A 20,152-nucleotide genomic window follows, 5' to 3' on the forward strand; every position below is an offset into this window, starting at 1 on the left:
GACGATCTCAGCAGTGGCAGGATGAGCTTCACGTTACTTTTCTAATAACGTTGTATTCTTACCTGGATCTCTTAGCATCTTTTCTATTTCCATCCGGCACCATGGAGGCAGCCCTTGAACCACCTCCTAACTTCCTTCAAGTAGATCCTTAAGTAGCATCTGAATATGAACTCTCCGCGTTTCCCTTCGATCTTCTCACCAGCGGGCCTGGAGAGTCGGCATCGCCACCCCTACCCGCCAGGACCAGCGACAACGGCATCCTCACCCCCGCCCTGGCCCGTTCCGACCCGGGAGGCGAGCGCGCTTGCGCCCTGCTGGAGAGGCGGGCCACACACCCAGTTAGTCTGCTTGCCGGGTTGTGAGCAGGAAAAGCCGCGGATCAAACCGGACAGTAACGAGTGAGTACACCGAACAGGCTGGGCCAGCAGTGAACTGCCGTGCGTGTGTATTTACAGTTGACAGGCCTTGCCCCTGGGCACGGGTACTGGTTGTGATGGTGACGGGCTGTGGCTAGGCAGGCTTCCCGGACCGGTACCGGGCCTCCTCCAAACACGGCTTTAGAACATCTTTTAAACTCCTGGTGTGCGCCTTTAACTGAATTCTCAGCTCTGTTAACCAAAGGGGAAAAAAACACTAATTTGTCTGACAGCTCACTTCGAAAACTGCAACTTTACACTGAAACCTGTAAAGTGTTTATAGTTCAAAGGCTTGATCCATACGAGGAGGTAAAATATCAGCAGTATTTTAGCGTCAATATACAGTGGATTGCGATTAATTGGGGCAAGAGCTTATTGGGACAACTCTTAAAGAACAAACACAAATTGAGAAAATAGCCGGGATTCGCTTCGTTTGTTTGAGACACTATGCTTCCCATTTGTTGCAGGAGACGGTCAGTAATGTGCACTTCCGTGCTTCCAGCAAACGGTTACATATGCTTGTGTTAAGTTACCATTTGGGCCGAAGGACGCTGATTCAAAAAACAGCGATTTTTAAAAATATTTTGCGTATATTTTCACTTTAAAACAAATTTGAGACCCTTGCCAAGATGCCACGAAAAGATCTGACACCAGCCATAAAAATTACCCTACTGGACCATCCGCCTAACACCACTTATCAGCTGGCAGAGATAACTGGAGTGCTGAACTCTACATCCGCAAGGTATACTGTGAGAAGAATGGGTATTACGCAGGGATAACAGGAAACATCTCAACGGTGAAAGCGTGATAATCTGGATGTTGAAGAGGCCATCAATTAGTGGGTTTCCATTGTAACTGGAGGAAGTGTGGAAATCACCGGACCAATATTAAAAAAAACGTCGGAGAAGCTAGCCAAGAGGCTGGGTCACGAAGAATTTAAAGCAATGTATGGTTGGCTCGAAGGAAACAACCATACAGTAAATTCAAGAAAGGTAGTGCTGGTAAACATGGAAATCTACAGAACTCCCCAACTAGCTTCAAACATTTTGTGCCCGATAATATCTGCAATACCGATGAAATAGGTCTTTTGTATCGTGTCTGGCAGGGCTTGTTCCCTTTGCTACAAACAAGCACCACTTATCAGGTTCAAAGAAAGCAATAACTGTGTTGTGTGTTCAATTATGTAAGGAAATGATAAAAGAAAGACATAGTTTATTATTGGGGAAAAGCATTACATCTCCATGCTTTAAGGGGCTAAGAGTTGATTTTCAGCATCTGCAGACTTTCCAGGACAAAACAGCCAACTTGATTGGCACCCTGACAAACACATTCACTCTTTTTGTTTCTTATTTAAAATTTTGTTTTTGGGCTGCCAGAATAAGAAGGTCACCATGAGATCCAACAGGGAATTGAGAACTTTTTTACCCAACAACACTGGAAAATGTGGAACAGGAAATGCTTGAACCAAATTTAACTGATGCATTTAAGGGGGTGGGGATGGACTGACATGAGAAAGAAAGTAGTTATTATGCAGCAAACACCAGGAAATCTGCAGATGCTGGAAATTCAAACAACACACACAAAATGCTGGTGGAACACAGCAGGCCAGGCAGCATCTATAGGGAGAAGCGCTGTCGACATTTCGGGCCGAGACCCTTCGTTAGGACTAACTGAAAGGAAAGATACTAAGAGATTTGAAAGTAGGTGGGGGAGGGGGAAATGCGAAATGATAGAAGTCTGGAGGGGGTGGGATGAAGCTAAGAGCTGGAAAGGTGATTGGCGAAAGTGATACAGAGCTGGAGAAGGGAAAGGATCATGGGACAGGAGGCCTAGGGAGAAAGAAAGGGGGAGGGTATTTGCCTCCAACTTTCACCCTGCCCTCAAATTTACCTGCTTCTGGTGCTCCCGGTGTGGCCTTTTATATATTGGTGAGACCCGACGCAGACTGGGAGACCGTTTCGCTGAACACCTACGCTCTGTCCGCCAGAGAAAGCAGGATCTCCCAGTGGCCACACATTTTAATTCCACATCCCATTCCCATTCTGATATGTCTATCCACGGCCTCCTCTACTGTCAAAATGAATCCACACTCAGGTTGGAAGAACAACACCTTATATACTGGCTGGGTAGCCTCCAACCTGATGGCATGAATATTGACTTCTCTAACTTCTGTTAATGTCCCTCCTCCCCTTCTTACCCCATCCTTGACATATTTAGTTGTTTGCCTGTTCTCCATCTCCCTCTGGTGCTCCCCTCTCCCTTTCTTTCTCCCTAGGTCTCCCGTCCCATGATCCTTTCCCTTCTCCAGCTCTGTATCACTTTCGCCAATCACCTTTCCAGCTCTTAGCTTCATCCCACCCCCTCCGGTCTTCTCCTATCATTTCACATTTCCCTCTCCCCCCCATTACTTTCAAAATCTCTTACAATTTTTCCTTTCGGTTAGTCCTGACGAAGGGTCTCGGCCCGAAACGTCGACAGCACTTCTCCCTGTAGATGCTGCCTGGCCTGCTGTGTTCCACCAGCATTTTGTGTGTGTTGTTTAAAGTAGTTATTATAGTAGGTGTACATAGAAAAGACGAAAGGAAGCTTGAATGGAGCTCTGCCACTGGCAGAGACCAGTCGGGTTGAATGAACTGTATTTGTGCAGTGTATGTTACAAATTGCGAATGGAACTGAGCACCTGTCATTACGGAATCTCACAGCATAGAAACAGGTCCTTTGGCTTAATGCATGAGAATAGGATACATGAAAACAATTTTCTGTTTTTGGTTTTGTCACTATCCTGTACTGGGTCACTTAAAGAAGCAGTTAATTCTGGAATACAAATCTTCAGCCAAGAACATTGTCACAGTTCATTGACTTTGCTGTATCCAGTTCATATACAGGATTCCCCCGCTATTCCAAGGTAGAGCGTACCTATGAAATGGTTCGTAAGCCAGAATGTCGTAAAGTGAAGAAGCAATTACCATTTATTTAAATAGGAAAAATTTGTGACCGTTCGCAGACCCAAAAAATAACCTACCAAATCATGCCAAATAACACATAAAACCTAAAATAACAGTAACATATAGTAAAAGCAGGAATGATCTAATAAATACATAGCCTATATAAAGTAGGGATACTTTTCTGCAATTATTGCAGCACTGTTCACCGTAGCAAAAATCTCACACAAGCGCTCTCGGCAGAAGCACTCTTTCCAGTAACCTTTAAGCTATGAAGCTGCCAAATCGTACCAAATAACACACAAAAATACACAGCCTATATAAAATAGAAATAATGTACATCCCGTGTAGTTTCACTTACTGGAATCAGGAAGACAGTGAGCACACTGATGGTGGTGTGTTAGGCTGAGTCGTCGGAGGTTGGGGTGGTGGGAGGTAGAGGAGACTGGGGTGTCATCTCATCGTCGTCAGTTTCCATCAGGGCAGGCAGGTCACCTTCTTCTATGACTGCCTGCCTCAGTGTCAAAGGTCGAGTTTCGTCGTCTACTGTGGCTGATGTGGAAGGCTTGAAAAACAACAGGATGCTTGACTGCTTAGCCTCGTGCATTTTTCTATCATACAGTTCTTTGTAAGCATTCAAATCATCCTACAAACCTGCCCTAAACCTACATACCCTTTCAGAATTAAAGTCATACTTTTCTGCAATCATTGCAGCGTTGTCAATCGCAGCGAAAATCTCACGCAATTGCTTCACGTTCAGTTCCTGAACGACTTCACTTTCAGGCCATTCACTACTGCGTTTGGTTTCAATTGTTATCCTTTCCTCTTCATCAGCTCTTCATCTGTCAGTTCTTGGTCTTGGGATGCCAAAACCTCTTCAACATCATCTTCGTCAACTTCCACAAACCGAGCCAAACTCACTATTTCCTTACTTCGTTCACCACAATCAAAACGCTTTATTATGTCTAGTTTTATGCTAAGTGTAACACCCTTACGTGCTCTTTTAGGCTTTTCCAATACTTTAGAACTCATCTTGCTAACGGATGCCCAAAATAAATCGACATAAACCACAGATGCTCACCGGCATGTGTTTAAGCAATGCCGGCTAGAATGCAGTTCCGGGGGAGGAGCTTGGCTGCTCGGGGTGCGCTGCCTTTCCGTAACAGTGAAAACACCTTCTGTTAGTGAAAACAGGTAACTAATGCAGGTCTTTTGTAACAGCGAGGTGTCGTAAAGCGAATGTTCGAAAAACGGGGCACACCTGTACTGATTTATGACATTGCAAGTGATTTATTGAATTTATTCAAGATTGGTACCTGTGATGATGTGGTTGACAAGAGGTGGGCAAGACAAATGATTAACTTGCTACTACTGTCTAATTTCACATGCTTCAACTTTGCCTTTTGCAACAACATTCTGGGCATTGTCATTATATGTGGAGGCAGCTAATGAAACCTCTTACTAGCTGTTGACTGGACATGCTGAGCTCAGAAGTTTCTATCAAAATCTGTGTTGATGGTATCAGTTACCTTATCAGCATTTTATCATTTTGTTTGTAAATAATTCACTTTGGTTTATGGATTTGACTTTTTTGCATGTGTTTTGCAGCAATTTGAGTTATCTATGAAGTGCTAAGCGATGCAATGAAATGCATGCATCATGACAACAGATGTACCATCATCTAGTAAAGATTGTCAGAAGACAGCAGGAATGCAGAAAATACTTAACTCCTCATCTGAATAGTAAGTATGATCATAGGGAAATATTGTGAGGGATTGCTCTGTGATCAGGCAAAAGGAACATAGTGAAATTAGATTACTATACTATATATCTGCAATGGAAGTTCAAATATTACAGCATAGGATCTGGTCCTACAGCCCGCAATGTTTGTGTCAGCATAATGCCTAGTTAATTTCTGACATGCCTTTTCTATCTCCTGTTGTAATTTGTAATCCACATCCCAGCTGCTGTGTAGACGCCTGTATACAAATGACATTAGGGTTCTTTTACCCTTGCCATTTCTTAACTCAACCCATACAGACTCTACACCTTACAATGCTATGTCATCTCTTTCCAATGACTTAATATTATTTCTTATACACAGAGCCACACCACCCCCCCCTCTGCCAACTAACCTATCTTTCCGATACACCATATATCCTTAGACATTCAGCTCCCAAGGGCAGCCATTCTTTAGCCAAGTTTCAGAGATGGCCACAATGTCATACTTGCCAATCTGTAGCTGAATTTCAAGATCGTCCACTTTATTTCTTATGCTACATGCATTCAAATACAACACTCTCAGTCCACACACGAGGAAATCTGCAGATGCTGGAAATTCAAACAACACACACAAAATGCTGGTGGAACACAGCAGGCTAAGCAGCATCTATAGGGAGAAGCGATGTCGACGTTTCGGGCCGAGACCCCTCATCAGGCTCTCAGTCCACTATTTGTTGCTTTCTGTTTTAACTGCACCACATCTCTATTGCCCTGTAACTCATGCCACTGGCTTTGATTAAGCCTTATCTCCTGCCTGTTCTTTCTATAATCTGTTGCACACTATCTAATAGATAATGCTACTTACCAATAATGAAATATGTTTCCAAAGTCCTAATTTGTTTATCTTTTAAAATTTTTTCCAACTAAAAGAGGGATATCCTGTTTACTCACCTCTAAAAATGTCTTACTGACTTCTTCCAATTTGACATCCAAGCTAAAGAGGTTACCAAAAAATTGTGGATTGAAGTAACAGGCTACAGAGTCTGCCAGCCACGCATCCAACTGCTTGCACTTGAATTGTGTGCTTTAACTCTTTATCAAGAAACCAAACCAGTCAAAAGTAAGTTCAGGTTCCAGAAAGTGCACAACGATTTGACAGCAACTGTGAAACTTCCTAAAACGATTCCCCACCAGACCACTCTCCTGCTTCTCTACTTTTACTTTGTCTTCTTTCCAACCAAGAGTTATGCCGCTCCATTTACCATCCTCTTAAAGATTCTTGCTGACTTCCTATAATTTGCCGAACAAGCAGGTACTGCTGACTGCTCTCCACATATTGCAACACCAAATTTGTGTCACCTATGCCATCCACTTTTTGGGCTTGAATAAAACCAGATTTACTACTGGGCCAGTCGCAGCTATGAAATATCCCTACTTAATTGGATTGAAACCTCTTCCCTAGAATGATTTGGAATTTTAGTGAAGAGATAGTTATTAGTGTATCTCTGTTGGATTTATACAAGTGCAAGGAATGAAAGCATAAAATACGAGTTCAATAAATGAGTCCACTTTATGAGGAAGAGAGCTTCACCTCCTAAGTCTAGGATAGACTTGGATCTAGGCTACAAGCCTGAAAGATAGTAATCAAACCATGGCCCCATGCAACCACTTTCACCAGTAATTATCCATGCTCGTGATAAATCTTAGATATTAGATTAGATCAGATTAGATTCAACTTTATTGTCATTGTGCCGAATACAGATACAAAGCCAATGAAATGCAGTTAGCATCTAAGCAGAAATGCAAAGAATAGTGTTATTTACAAAATAACTGTGAATAAGAAGTAAGTGTTACAGCATACAAATATAAAAGGTATGAACAGTCATTTCTTTTTGCCATTAAGTCCCATGAGTTGAAGGATGTGGAATAGTTGAAGTAATATTTTTGCATTTAAAACAGTATTTACATGGATTATAATGCAACTACGCCTATGGAGAGTGAAGTAATCCAGACTATTACTGAAGCCATGCACGAGGCCTGGGGAAATCCCAGCAGTTCATATGCTGCAGGTATGTTGTGCATACAAACACATCTATGTGACCTCTGACAGGATGTATCAGATCACACATATTCAAAACATAAAATGCTGGAGATGTTAGGCATCCATGGCAAGAGAAATAGGGTTTCTGCTTTGAAATTGAATAATCCATGTTTTGATGATCTCTTGAAGCAGGTTGTAGTTCATGTTCCCAAGCTTTCAAGTATATGAAATCTATCTGATGGGAGTTTTGGAGGAAACACAGATTAGCTTAAAGCATGGATCAGCATGTAGAATTATGATATTGTAGCCATTAGTGAGACTTAGTGCTGGAGGAGCAGCCCTGGCAGCTCACTGTTCCAGAGTTCCATTGTTTAGGTATGATCAAGGGGAAAATAATAAAAGCAGAGAGGTGCCATTACTTGCCACGGAAAATGTCACAGCAATGCTCAGACAAGACAGACTTGAGAGCTTTTCTACTAAAGCTACTGGGTGGAACTGAAGAATAAGAAAGGGGTTTATCATGTTGATGGGATTATATTGTAGAACACATAATAGAAGGATCTGAAGGAGCAAATTTGTAGAGAGATAGCAGACAGTTGCAAGAAAAATAAGATTGTGATATGAAGTAATTTTAACTTTCCACATATTGGCTGAGACTCTCCGACTAAATGTTTGTCAAATGTGTTCAGGCAAGTTTCCTTAAAATATAGAAGGAACGAGACAAGACTGAGATAGCAAGTCTGTATAGGGGAACACATTGTATCTAGTGATCATAATTAGTTTCAAATAATTATGCAGAAGGATGACCTGGGGTTGAGATTCAAAATTGGAGAAGGGCAAATTTTGATGGCATCAGAAAGGATCTGGTGGGTGTGGATTGGGATAGGTTGTATTCTAGCAAAGAGATGTTGGTAAGTGGGAAACCTTCACAAGTGAAGTATTGAGAGTACAGAGTGTGTATGTTCCTATTGGAGTAAAATACAAGGCTAACAAGTTTAGTGAATCTTGGTTTTCGAGAGATTGAGATCATGATTAAGAACAAAAAGGAAGTGCATAGCAGGTATAGGCAGCAAGGAATGAATGATGTGCTTGAGGAGTATAAGAAATGCAAGAGGGAAATCAGGAGAGCTAAAATAAGGCACTAAGTTGTTCTGGCATGCAAGGCGAAGGAGAATCCAAAGGGTTTCTGCAGATACTTTTAAGAGCAGAAGGATAGAAAGGGACAAAATTGGTCCCCTGAAGATCAGGGAGGTCATCTATGCATGAGATAGGAGAAATCTTAAATGGATTTTTTGCGGCTCTCTACTCGGGAAATGGGCACAGAGTCTATAAACTAAGGGAAGATAGTAGTGAGGTTATGTACCGTATCTGGATTATAGAGAAGATGCTTGCTGTTTTGAGGGAAAATAGGGTGGATTTGTCCCCAGTCCCTGGCTTGGTGTCCCCTCTTACCTTGTGGGATGCTAGTACAGAAATTGCAGGAGCCTTGGTAGAGGTGTGTAAAATATCCATGGCAATGGGTGAGATGCCAGAGGACTGAAGCATAGCTAATGTTCTGTTTCTGTGCTGTGGTGCTCTTTGACTCAATATAATATATATAGTAGAATTAGGCAGCCCATCAGCCCTTTATGTTCAGACGTTTTAGTCTGATTTTGATGTACATTGCCTTTTCCATAAATAAACTAATATATTTTAAAACTTTAGGAACATGTTCTGAAAAACTATTCCAATGGTACATAACTGATTGGAATTTAGACATATTTGATTCATATAATTGATTTTTTTTATATACTATTATCGATTGTGCAAATGCTATTACTTACTTTGAAAACCATAGGACTGCCATATTCACTTTTACTTTGCATGGTATAAGAAGTTCAAGGCAGTGACCCGAATAAAGCAGTCTTCAAGTGCAAAATATTCTGTCACCATCAATAATTTCCATCAAGATTATCTTGAACTTCCTCATAATTTTGATGGAAACTATTATAATATTTCTAATAAAACGGGTACTGGTGAAATTTGACGTCCTTTCAGTAACTTTTAACTGAAGGGAAAGAGCTTTTCATAAAAGTGTACATGTACAAGATTTTTGATGCACAGAATACCCTATGAGACCCTGACTTCTTGCTAGATGTGATACTGCAGTTACTGACCTCAACACTGAATTAAAAACTTCTCATAGATGCTCTTCACAAATCATCTTCTTTAAATAACGGTTAACTCTAGAAAGCCCACTGCAGCATAAGATGTTTTTCTTTTTCTGAGAACTCCTTCATTAAAATAGATGGTTCCTTTTTATTCCTGGCCATTTTACTTTCTCATTTCACTGTTGTCATTGAAGCTGGAAAACACATTAAGAAAACAGAAATTTTTGAAGTTGTTGGTTAACATTTTGTGCTATTTAAACTTGCAAATCAGAATATGTTCTACTTTAAAAAATTGAAGACAAGTTCATGCAACAATTTTTCTTGTTACTAGGTAAGAAAGCCAAAGAATGGATAGATTGGTCAAGAGAAACCATAGCTCAGATGGTTGGAGGTCGCCCACAAGATATAATTTTTACTTCTGGTGGAACTGAGGTAAGAATGGTCTTATATACCAACATATTGTAAATGCATTCAGGGACCCACACTCAAATGCCACTCAAAGATACATCATTGCACCTCTGCCATCTCTCACACCCCATCTCAAACAGCAAACACCCATCTTATCCCCACCAAGCAGAGAACAAATTCCATGGCTGTTGTACAAGGCATGGATATATCATAAATATCTAATCTGCATATGGTTGCAACACAGATGGATGTGGCATTGATTATCCTGAGTAATTGATAATTGTGCTTAATTATAAATCCACTCTGTGGTGGGTTTAGTCCATTTGGTGTTGTGTTGAAAGTTCTTTCAAACAAGGCTTTCTCTGAATAGAGAACTTTTCAAATAGGAATGCAGTGGATTCCTGTTAATTGGGACACATCGGAACCAGTACATTTTAGCTCAAGTAAGCGGCTGCTCCAATTAGGCAAAGGTTCATGGCAAGAGCCAAAAAGGTATAACAAAGATAAACTACTGTTTAACTGAGTAACAAATTTAAATGAAATACAGAACAAATTAGATAGTGACGAGGTATGGGGTATCCTGGGAGCACCTCTGGTGAAGGAGCTTGTCATGTCCATTCCATGGAAGCCCATTCACTTTTGATCCCCATCAGACTCTCAGCTGTCACCTCTAGCTCAAAATTTTGAGAGTGGCCACACTGCTTCAACAGGCAGGCTAAACCAGGTGAGGGTAGCCAGCACCATACACCAGTGAAATAGGGAGATGCCTGTTCTAGAATGCAAAGTCAGCTCCGGCAGACTGAGTGGATGAAACTTACAGTGAGATCCAACGGCCAGGAAGCTGGCTATGCAACGATCTGTGGAAAGCGAAGGTCATGACGAAGCATAGAAGAAGTCGTGGTCACCTTCTGCAGCCAAGGGAGACCTCAGTTGTGATGTTTGTTTGTGCTACTGGACCCGGACTTCCGAGGTCAGGAGAATGAAACTGTCCCAGTACAACGGCTTTTCCACTTTAAAAAGCTTCACTCACAAGTTTCCTGTCATTGTCGAGCACGATGGACAGCCACCCACATTTATCGACAGAAGAATTTATTCAATGTACACTGCCATGTTTTGATCAACTAAATGAACAAATTCAGCACAGACACCTAGTGCAGATAAGTGAACTGCCTTCATGCAATGCTTTCGACAATTGCATCATCCAAATCTTCATCTTCATTGTAACATTCAAGATGATTGTCAATACCTTCATATTCTTTGTAGTTCCTAACTTGTTGAAGTAGTGAAATCTTTTCATTTTCACTCCTAGCCTTTTCTGGCATCTCCAAACCTAAAAGCTTGAACCCACAGTGAGCAAAATAGTTCTGAATTGTCTTACTGCTGCTTTCTCATCAACTAATAGCAACAAAAGAGATACTTAATGAATACTTTGCTTCAGTGTTCACCAGTGAAAAGGACTGTGGCAATTGTAGTCATGACTTAAAGCAGACTGAAATGCTTGAGTGTATAGGCATTAAGAAAGAGGATGTGCTGGAGCTTTTGAAAGGTATTAAGTTAGCTAAGTCACCAGGACTGGATGCGATGTACCCCAGGTTGTTGTGGAAAACAAGGGAGGAGATTGCTGAGCCTCTGGTGATGATCTTTGCATCATCGATAGGGACGGAAGAAGTACCAGAAGATTGGAAGGCTGCAAACATTGTTTGCTTGTTCAAGAAAGGGAGTAGAGATAACCCAGGAGATTATAGACCAGTGAGTCTGACTTCACTGGTGGATAAGTTGTCGGAGAAGATCCTGAGAGGCAGAGTTTATGAGCATTTGGAGGAACATAATCTGATTAGGGATAGTCAACATGGCTTTATCAAGGGTGAGTCATGCCTTACAAACCTGATTGAATTGTTTGAGGATGTAACAAAACACATTGATGAAGGTAGAGCAGCGGATGTATTGTATATGGATTTCAGTAAGGCATTTGATAAGATTCCCCATGTGAGGCTCGTTCAGAAAGTAATGAGGCATGGGATTCAACAAGACCTTGCTTTGTTGATTCAGAATTGGCTTGACCACAGAAGGCAAAGGGTGATTGTGGATGATTCGTATTCTGCATGGAGAACAGTGACCAGTGTGTTCCATGGGGATCTGTTCTGGGACCCCTCCTCTTTGTGATCTTAATGAATGACCTGGATGAACAAGTAGAAAGGTGGGTTAGTAAGTTTGCTGATGATACAAAAGTTGGAGGTATTGTGGATAGTCTGGAGGGTTGTCAGTGGTTACAGCGGGACATCGATAGGATGCAGAACTGGGCTGAGAAGTGGCAGATGGAGTTCAACTCAGATAATTGTTAAGTGGTTCATTTCGGTAGGTCAAATTTAAAGACAGAATATAATATTAATGGTAAAACTTTTGGCAGTGTAGAAGATTAGTGAGATCTTGGGGTCCATGTCCATAAGTCACTCAAAGGTGCTGCACAGGTTGACAGTGTTTTTAAGAAGGTGTATGGTATGTTGGCCTTCATCAACCGTGGGATTGAGTTCAAGTGCCATGAGGTAATGTTACAGATATATAAGACCTTGGTTAGACCTCACTTGGAGTACTGTGTTCAGTTCTGTTTACCTCATTACAGGAGGGATGCGGATGCTATAGAGAGGGTGCAGAGAAGATTTACAAGGATGTTGCATGGATTGGAGAGCATACCTTATGAGAATAAGATGAGTGAACTTGTCCTTTTCTCTTGGGAGCGATGAAGAATGAGAGGTGACCAGATAGAAGTATTTCAGATGATGAGAAGCATTAACTGTGTGGATAGCCTGAGGTTTTTTCCCAGGGCTGAAATGGCTAACATGAGGGGACATAGCTTTAAGGTGCTTGGAAGTAGGTACAGAGGAGATGTCAGAGGTATTGTTTTTCACACAGGGAGTGGTGGGTGCGTGGAATGTACTGCCAGTGAAACTGGTGGAGACGGATACGATAGGGTCTTTTAAGAGACTCTTCGATAGGTACATGGAGTTTAGAAATATAGAGGGCTATGCAGTTGGGAAATTCTAGGCAGAATCTAGAGTAGGTTACATGGTCAGCACAACATTGTGGGCTGAAGGACCTGTAATATGCTGTAGATTTTCTATGTTCTGCGTTCTAAAAATCACTGCTTTTTGAACACAAACACACAACTGAAGCCATTTAAAAGTTGTTTGCTCTAAGCATAGTGTAGTGTCTTAAGGCCTCACAAGTATACACAACTGATGATAGTTAAAACATTTCTTTGCAACAGTCTCCTGTCCCAATTAAACAGCATAGTGTCCCAAATAAACTGAAGGAATCCCAGCTATTTTCTTGATTCATTTTTTATTCTTTAAGAATTGTCCCAAGTAATCAGCTGCTCTGATTAACCAATGGCCAAATTAACTGGAATCCACTGTATTTATAAAATAGTGCACAATGTGTGTATATATTATCACTTACATTATACCTAACATTGCATGCCACAAAGTGATGAAAAAATACGAGATGTTGAAATTAATACCCTTGTTTTCTATGCATTGGCTCCTCAAAAGATTGATAAGAACTTGAAACACCCAAACTTCAAGTCAGCAACTAGTCTCAACTAAAGTTCCAAAATGTTTGTGTTTTCCAGGCTAATAATCTAGTATTTCATACAGCAGTCAAGTATTTCTTGGATCATCAGCACCAGTTGGTACAGAATGGTGGGGGAGTGGAGCTTGGAGAGATTATTCAGTCATTACCTCACATTATTACATCAAATGTTGAACATGACTCTGTGCAACTGGTGGTGGAAAATCTGGTCAAGGAGGGAAAAGCAAGTGAGACTTTATTGATGGTCCTTTTTTTTGAAGTACAATTTAGCTTCTCTCTTTAAAGTGCTAACTGATGGAAAGTTTGTGAATATTACATAATATGCAAGGCTGCAAAAAGCACTAAACAGTTAATGTAGCTGCTGTATTGTGATACTACATTGCCATTTGGTTTGACTCATTCTTTATTATTTTGTTAAAAGCAAATTATCAGTGACTATATCCTCCCTTGTCCAAATCAAAAATGACTGTCCACTGGAGGAACTTGTTGTCTCTCTAGGGTGGACAACCATTTAGATATGATTTTTTCCTTGATATAATGTAACCCTTATCACCTAAAGATTTAGGACAAATTACATGATAAACCTTGGCAAGTTCAATCCTTTACATGCACCTGAAGTCCCCCAAATTTGTTGACACAAGAGAATCTGCAGATGCTGGAAATTGGGAGCAACATCAGGCAGTAGCTTTAGAGAGAAATGTCTCACCTGCTGGAAGAACTCAGCAGATGAGAAATTTCCCTTTGTAGATGCTGCCTGGCCTGCTGAATCTTTACAGCACTTTGTGTGTTTCCCCAAATTTATTGGCAGATTGTGGGATCTAGTGATTTTTCGATCTGCAGGTTATTTTAGGAGGTCAAGAATGTGTGAAAACTTGTTGTTCTATGATTGTTTAATTTTAAAGTTTAAAGAAAGGAACAGTTACAGAGCATGTGAAGCTAAAGGAAAGAACTTCAGGAAAAGACAAAGACAAGATAGCAATTTTTGCAGAGACTGATACTTGTATACTGAAATAAAGGCAGATTCCTGAGATAAGCGCATGCCCACTTAGAAGAGGCATAGCATTATGTCATGTGTTAACACTTAGCCAATGAAAAATGATATGGGGATAAACTTATGTAACTGCTATACTGGTTTGCTACCGATAGGTGGAGACAAATCCATGTTGTAAAACATACAGGTTAAAATATGTTAGTGAAACTACAATTTCAATCTTGCTTAAAGCTAATTAATTCAGCTAATACATTATTAAAAGCATAAAAATACCAATTCCAATACAAACTAGTAACTGCAATATTCTAATGGCAGAGTGCAAACTTGCTGAGACTTTTCTTTGCATTTAATGCTGGGGAGTTTGCACTGGCTTAGACCTGGTATGGAATCCTTCAGCTGTTTTCAACAAAAGGTTTTATAGTTGTAAGGAGCAGAATTAAGATATCAGATTTTTTAATTATTGGTGTTCATTCCCTAGGACCTTGAGGGAAGTTAGTGTAGAAATAGTAGGGGCTCTGACAGAAATATTTCAAATGTCATTAGAAACGGGGATGGTTCCAGAGGATTGGTGTATTGCTCATGTGATTCCATTGTTTAAAAAGGGTTTTAAGACTAAACCTAGCAATTATTGGCCTGTAAGTTTGACATCAGTGGTGGGTAAATTAATGGAAAGTATTCTTAGAGATGGTATATATAATTATCTGGATAGACAGGGTCTGATTAGGAGTAGTCAACATGGATTTGTGCTTGGAAGGTCATGTTTGACAAATGTTGTTGATTTTTCTGAAGAGGTTACTAGGAAAGTTGACGAGGGTAAAGCAGTGGATGTTGTCTATATGGACTTCAGTAAGGCCTTTGACAAGGTTCCACACGGAAGGTTAGTTAGGAAAGTTTAGTCGTTAGGTATTAATATTGAAGTAGTGAAATGGATTCAACAGTGGCTGGATGGGAGATGCCAGAGAGTAGTGGTGGATAACTGTTTGTCAGGTTGGAGGCCGGTGACTAGTGGTGTGCCTCAGGGATCTGTACTGGATCCAATGTTGTTTGCTATATACATTAATGATCTGGATGATGGGGTGGTAAATTGGATGAGTAAGTATGCAGATGATACTAAGGTAGGTGGCATTGTGGATAATGAAGTAGGTTTTCAAAGCTTGCAGAGAGATTTAAGCCAGTTAGAAGAGTGGGCTGAGCGATGGCAGATGGAGTTTAATGCTGATAAGTGTGAGGTGCTACAGTTTGGTAGGAATAATCAAAATAGGACATCCATGGTAAATGGTAGGTCATTGAGGAATGCAGTAGAACAGAGTGATCTAGGAATAATGGTGCATAGTTCCCAGGTGGAATCTCATGTGGATAGGGTGGTGAAGAAAGCTTTTGGTATGCTAGCCTTTATAAATCAGAGCATTGAGTATAGGAGTTAGGATGTAATGTTAAAATTGTACAAGGCATTGGTGAGGCCAAATTTGGAGTATTGTGTACAGTTCTAGTCACTGAATTATAGGAAAGCTGTCAACAAAATAGAGAAAGTACAGAGGAGATTTACTAGAATGTTACCTGGGTTTCAGCACCTGAGTTAAAGAGAAAGGTTGAACAAGTTAAGTCTTTATTCTTTGGAGCATAGAAGGTTGAGGGGTGCTCAATAGAGGTATTGAAAATTATGAGGGGAATAGATAGAGTTGACGTGGATAGGCTTTTTCCATTGAGGGTAGGGGAGATTCAAACAAGAAGACATGAGTTGAGAGTTTAGGGGTAACACAAGGGGGAACTTCTTTACTCAGAGAGTGGTAGCCGTGTGGAACAAGCTTCCAGTAGAAGTGGTAGAGGCAGGTTCGATTTTGTCATTTTAAAAAAAATTGGATAGGTATATGGACAGGAAAGGAATGGAGGGTTATGGGCTGAGTGCAGGTCGGTGGGACTAGGTGAGAGTGAGCGTTTGGCATGGACTAGAAGGGCCGAGATGGCCTATTTCCGTGCTGTAATTGTTATATGGTTATTTCTGGTAATATACTTTGGAAAAAACAGTTATGAAAACTATAAACTATTATTTAATTAGTTATAGTTTTTATTGGAAATTTTCTATGGAAACTGCTGGAGATGCTTTTTTATGTAAGCAGACAGCTACTTTACCCCCCTCCACCCAAATTCCTCAGGATAAACATCTGTGGAGGCTGGAAAAATGAAGTTCTTCCATAAACATTGAATTGGTTAAAAAAAAAGATTTACACCCATGCCACTCAAAAATTAGTTTTGACCCGTTTTTTGCTGACTACCCATATAACATATCATTCTTTGCCACGTGTTGGACCCCTGCTTGTAAGATAATGGAGTCTCTTAATATTGGCCTGTTGATTATGCAAAGCAAATTTCTGTGCCCAGTTCAATGATCTACAATGGTCTGAGAGTTTGTTGCCAACACTGTTAATGCAATAGCTCTAAGATGTGCTATATGCCTATAATGTTAAAGGTCAACAAACTTCATAAAGGAATGCAGTTTAGATAGGTTGAGTTGACAATTGAAACTTTCAGGCCACCTTATTATGATGAAGTACCTATCCATTACTAATCTTATTCACCAGCACCTCATCCTCAGCTTAATATGCCTTGGCAATTTATGTGCTTGGCCAGATAGGTACTACTTAAATGTATAAGTACCTGCCTCTACCATCTCAGGTAGTGTGTTCCAGATTTCATGCACCTTCTGGTGAAAAAAATATATTCTTCAGATCCCTTCTAAATTTACATCTCACCTTTAACCTATATCCAGTGGTTATAGACATCTCTGCCTTGAGGATTTTTTTTATTGTCTATTTAAGCCTCTCAAAATTTTGTACACCACTGTTGGTTCCCCCCCCCCCCCCCCCCCCACCCACCCCCCGACTCCTCTGCCCACAGGAAGAAGGCAAACCATGCTTTTCAAGTATATTGTCAAAAATGAAACGTTCCATCCCAGGTTGCATTTCATATGCACCCTTTCCAGTGTAGATTCAGAGACTGGCAGTAGGCAGAAGCTCCTGCTAGTTGGTTTGGCTTCCCATCATAGTGGCTGAACTTTCATATATTCAAAGCTATTGTGGCTGGTGTATTATGTGCTATCCAGGTCATCACCCAATGAGTTGCATCTCATATGCATCCTTTTCATCTGCAATCACAGCCTTCCTATAGGTATTTACCAGAGTAACTTGCATCTGCCCAGGAAAAAAAATGGTTGCTATGATTGCAAGACCTACTAAAAGGGTCAAAAATCTTCCAATTGCTTACAGGTGAAATATGTTGGAAGTTTTTTAATATAGTAGATACTAGGTAATTGAGCCATCGGTTAGTCGGGCAGGGCAGCTGCTTATTTGGGACATTGGGACAACTCTTAAAGAACATAAGCAAATTGAAAAGTAGCCGGACATGTAATAGCATAGCAGTTAGCGTGACGTTGTTACTGCTTGGAGCATTCTTGAATTCGGAGTTCAATTCCATTTAGTAAAGAGTCTCTGTACTCCATGGAGTATGTGGGTTTTCCCTAGGTGCTCTGGTGTCCTCCCATAGTCCAAAGATGTATCAGGTGTGTTAATTGATCATTGTAAATTGTCCTCTGATTAGGTTAGGGCTAATCAGGGTTGTGGGGTTGCTGGGCAGCGTGGCTTAAAGGGCTGGAAGGGCCCACTCCACGATGTATCACTGAATAAATAAGTAGACAAACAAACTTTTAAAGAACAAAAACTAATCAAGAAAATAGCCAAGTTTCCCTTTGTTTATTTGCGACACTGCTGCTTAATTGGGGCAGGCGACTGTTACTGAATTGTTTCTAACTAGTGTCAGATGTGTGTGTTTCTATTCAAAAAGCAGTGCTATTGTCACTGACGGTTGGTAAGGAATAAGCAGTAAGTCAATTCAGAATTGTTTTGTTCACTGTGGTTTCAAGCATTTGATCTTGGAGATGCCAGAAACAGCCAGGAGTGAAAATGAACCAATTTCACTACTTCATCATTAGGAACTACAAAAAATTTGAAGGTATTGACAGTCGTCTTCAATGTTACAGTTAAAATGAAGATTTGGAGGTTGCAAACATCGACAGCATTGTGTGAAAGCAGTTCATTATCTGCACTAGGTTTCTTATGCTGATTATGTTCATTTACTGTCAAAAGAACACAGCAGAGATGAATTCCTCCATTGATAAGTATTAGGAACTAATATATAGTTTTATAGTACTGTAGTAGTACTGGTAGTTTTATCACCTGTAATTCATTTATTACATAGTTTATTACTCAGTTAACCTTTTTTTATACCTTTTTAACTACTTCCTTGAAAATTTGGCTTAATGGGGCAGCCACTTAAATGTACTGGTCCCGATGTGACCCAATTAACCAGAATCCACTGTATAGTGAAACATTAAGATCATTAAATATATGAAGGGAAAATGATTATATTTCTCCTTTGCAGAAGCTACATTTTTGCCTGTTTCCAAAGAAACTGGATGCATCCAAGTTGATGATGTGACTGCTGCTATTGGGCCAAGCACTTGCCTTATTTCTATTATGCTCGCTAATAATGAAACAGGAGTTCTCATGGTAATTACTTTCTTAATTTTAGTTTGGGAATGTTGATCTCACTGGGAAACATAGCTTTTATTATGCACAACAGTCCTGAGGTTAGGGTGATGGGCTGCATTCCTGAACCATTAATAGAGTTTGTATTGCTTAGTCTGCCTCTATAGAGGATACTGAACAGACCACAAAGTTCATGCAGCAACAAGCTGCTGAAGTACAGGTTCCCTCCTTGAAGGAACTTTGCTAACAGGTTGGCTATTATGACCTAAAACAGAAGAGTGGAAAAGCAAATTGTGCAAAAGGTATGGAAAGTCTGCAGAGAGATATAGATAGGTTAAGTGAGTGGGCAAGGGTCTGGCAGATGGAATATAATGTTAGTAATTGTGAGGTCATCCACTTTGGAAATTGGAAGAGCAGCTTATTACTTAAAAACTAAAAAAAAATGCAGCATGCTGCTTTGCAGAGAGTCTTGAGAGTGCTCATGCATGAATCACAAAAGGTTGGTTTGCAGATGCAGCAAGTTATTAAGAAACCAAATGAGATGTTGGCATTCTTTGCTAGAGGGATTGAATTTAAGAGCAGGGAAGTTATGCTGCAACTGTACAGGGTACTGGTGAGCCCCCACTTGAAGTACTGCATGCAGTTCTGGTCTCCTTACTTGATGAATAATATAGTGGCTTTGGAGGCGATACAGAGGATGTTCACCAGGTTGATTCCAGAGATGAGGGGATTAGACTATGAGGAGAGATTGAATTGCCTGGGACTGTATTCACTGGAATTCAGAAGAATCAGAGAAGATATCATAGAAACACATAAAGTTATGAAAGGGATAGATAAGATAGAGGCAGGAAAGTTATTTCCACTGATAGGTGAGACTGGCACCAGGAGACATAGTCTCAAGATTCAAGGTAGTAGATTTAAGATGGAGATGAGGAGGAGCTGCTTTTCCCAGAGAGTGGTGAATCTGCGGATTTCTCTGCCCAATGAACCAGTGGAGGCTACCTCAGTAAATATATTTAAGACAGGGTTAGATAGATTTTTGCATAGTAGGGGAATTAGGGGTTATGAGAAAAGGCAGGTAGGTGGAGATGAATTCATGGGCAAATTAGCCATGATCTTATTGAATGGCGGAGCAGGCTCGACAGGCCAGATGGCCGACTCCTGCTCCTATTTCTTGTGTTCTAAGAGGTTGGGTAGCTTCGGGTATGTAGTACCCAAATGAGAAACAGTCAATGACTTATTATTTCTAAGTTTTCGAAAATCTGATGACATGGATTCTAAATTGTGCATGTAGATGATGAATGGAGCTAACAAGCAGGGAAGACTAAATGATGCAATATTCATGACTTGTTA

At 40.5% G+C, this 20,152-nt stretch overlaps 1 protein-coding gene across 4 annotated transcripts in view; it reads left to right on the forward strand.

Annotated features, from left to right (window-relative positions):
* The first annotated feature begins 261 nt into the window (after positions 1–261).
* scly (selenocysteine lyase) overlaps positions 262–20,152 on the forward strand; it is a 39,069-nt gene continuing 19,178 nt past the window's right edge. The window contains exons 1-6 of one of the 4 annotated variants that reach the window (XM_073040694.1): positions 262–398; positions 4,967–5,100; positions 7,040–7,149; positions 9,603–9,703; positions 13,308–13,494; positions 18,693–18,820. In XM_073040694.1, the coding sequence (XP_072896795.1) occupies positions 5,018–5,100; positions 7,040–7,149; positions 9,603–9,703; positions 13,308–13,494; positions 18,693–18,820 (609 nt within the window). In that variant the 5' untranslated portion in view covers positions 262–398; positions 4,967–5,017. Of the gene's footprint in view, positions 399–4,533; positions 4,553–4,966; positions 5,101–7,039; positions 7,150–9,602; positions 9,704–13,307; positions 13,495–18,692; positions 18,821–20,152 lie in introns of those variants that run through there. The other 3 variants (XM_073040695.1, XM_073040696.1, XM_073040697.1) reach the window with 3 other exon arrangements.

This window comes from Hemitrygon akajei, chromosome 3 (assembly GCF_048418815.1).
Source record: "Hemitrygon akajei chromosome 3, sHemAka1.3, whole genome shotgun sequence".
Lineage (NCBI taxonomy): Eukaryota > Metazoa > Chordata > Chondrichthyes > Myliobatiformes > Dasyatidae > Hemitrygon > Hemitrygon akajei.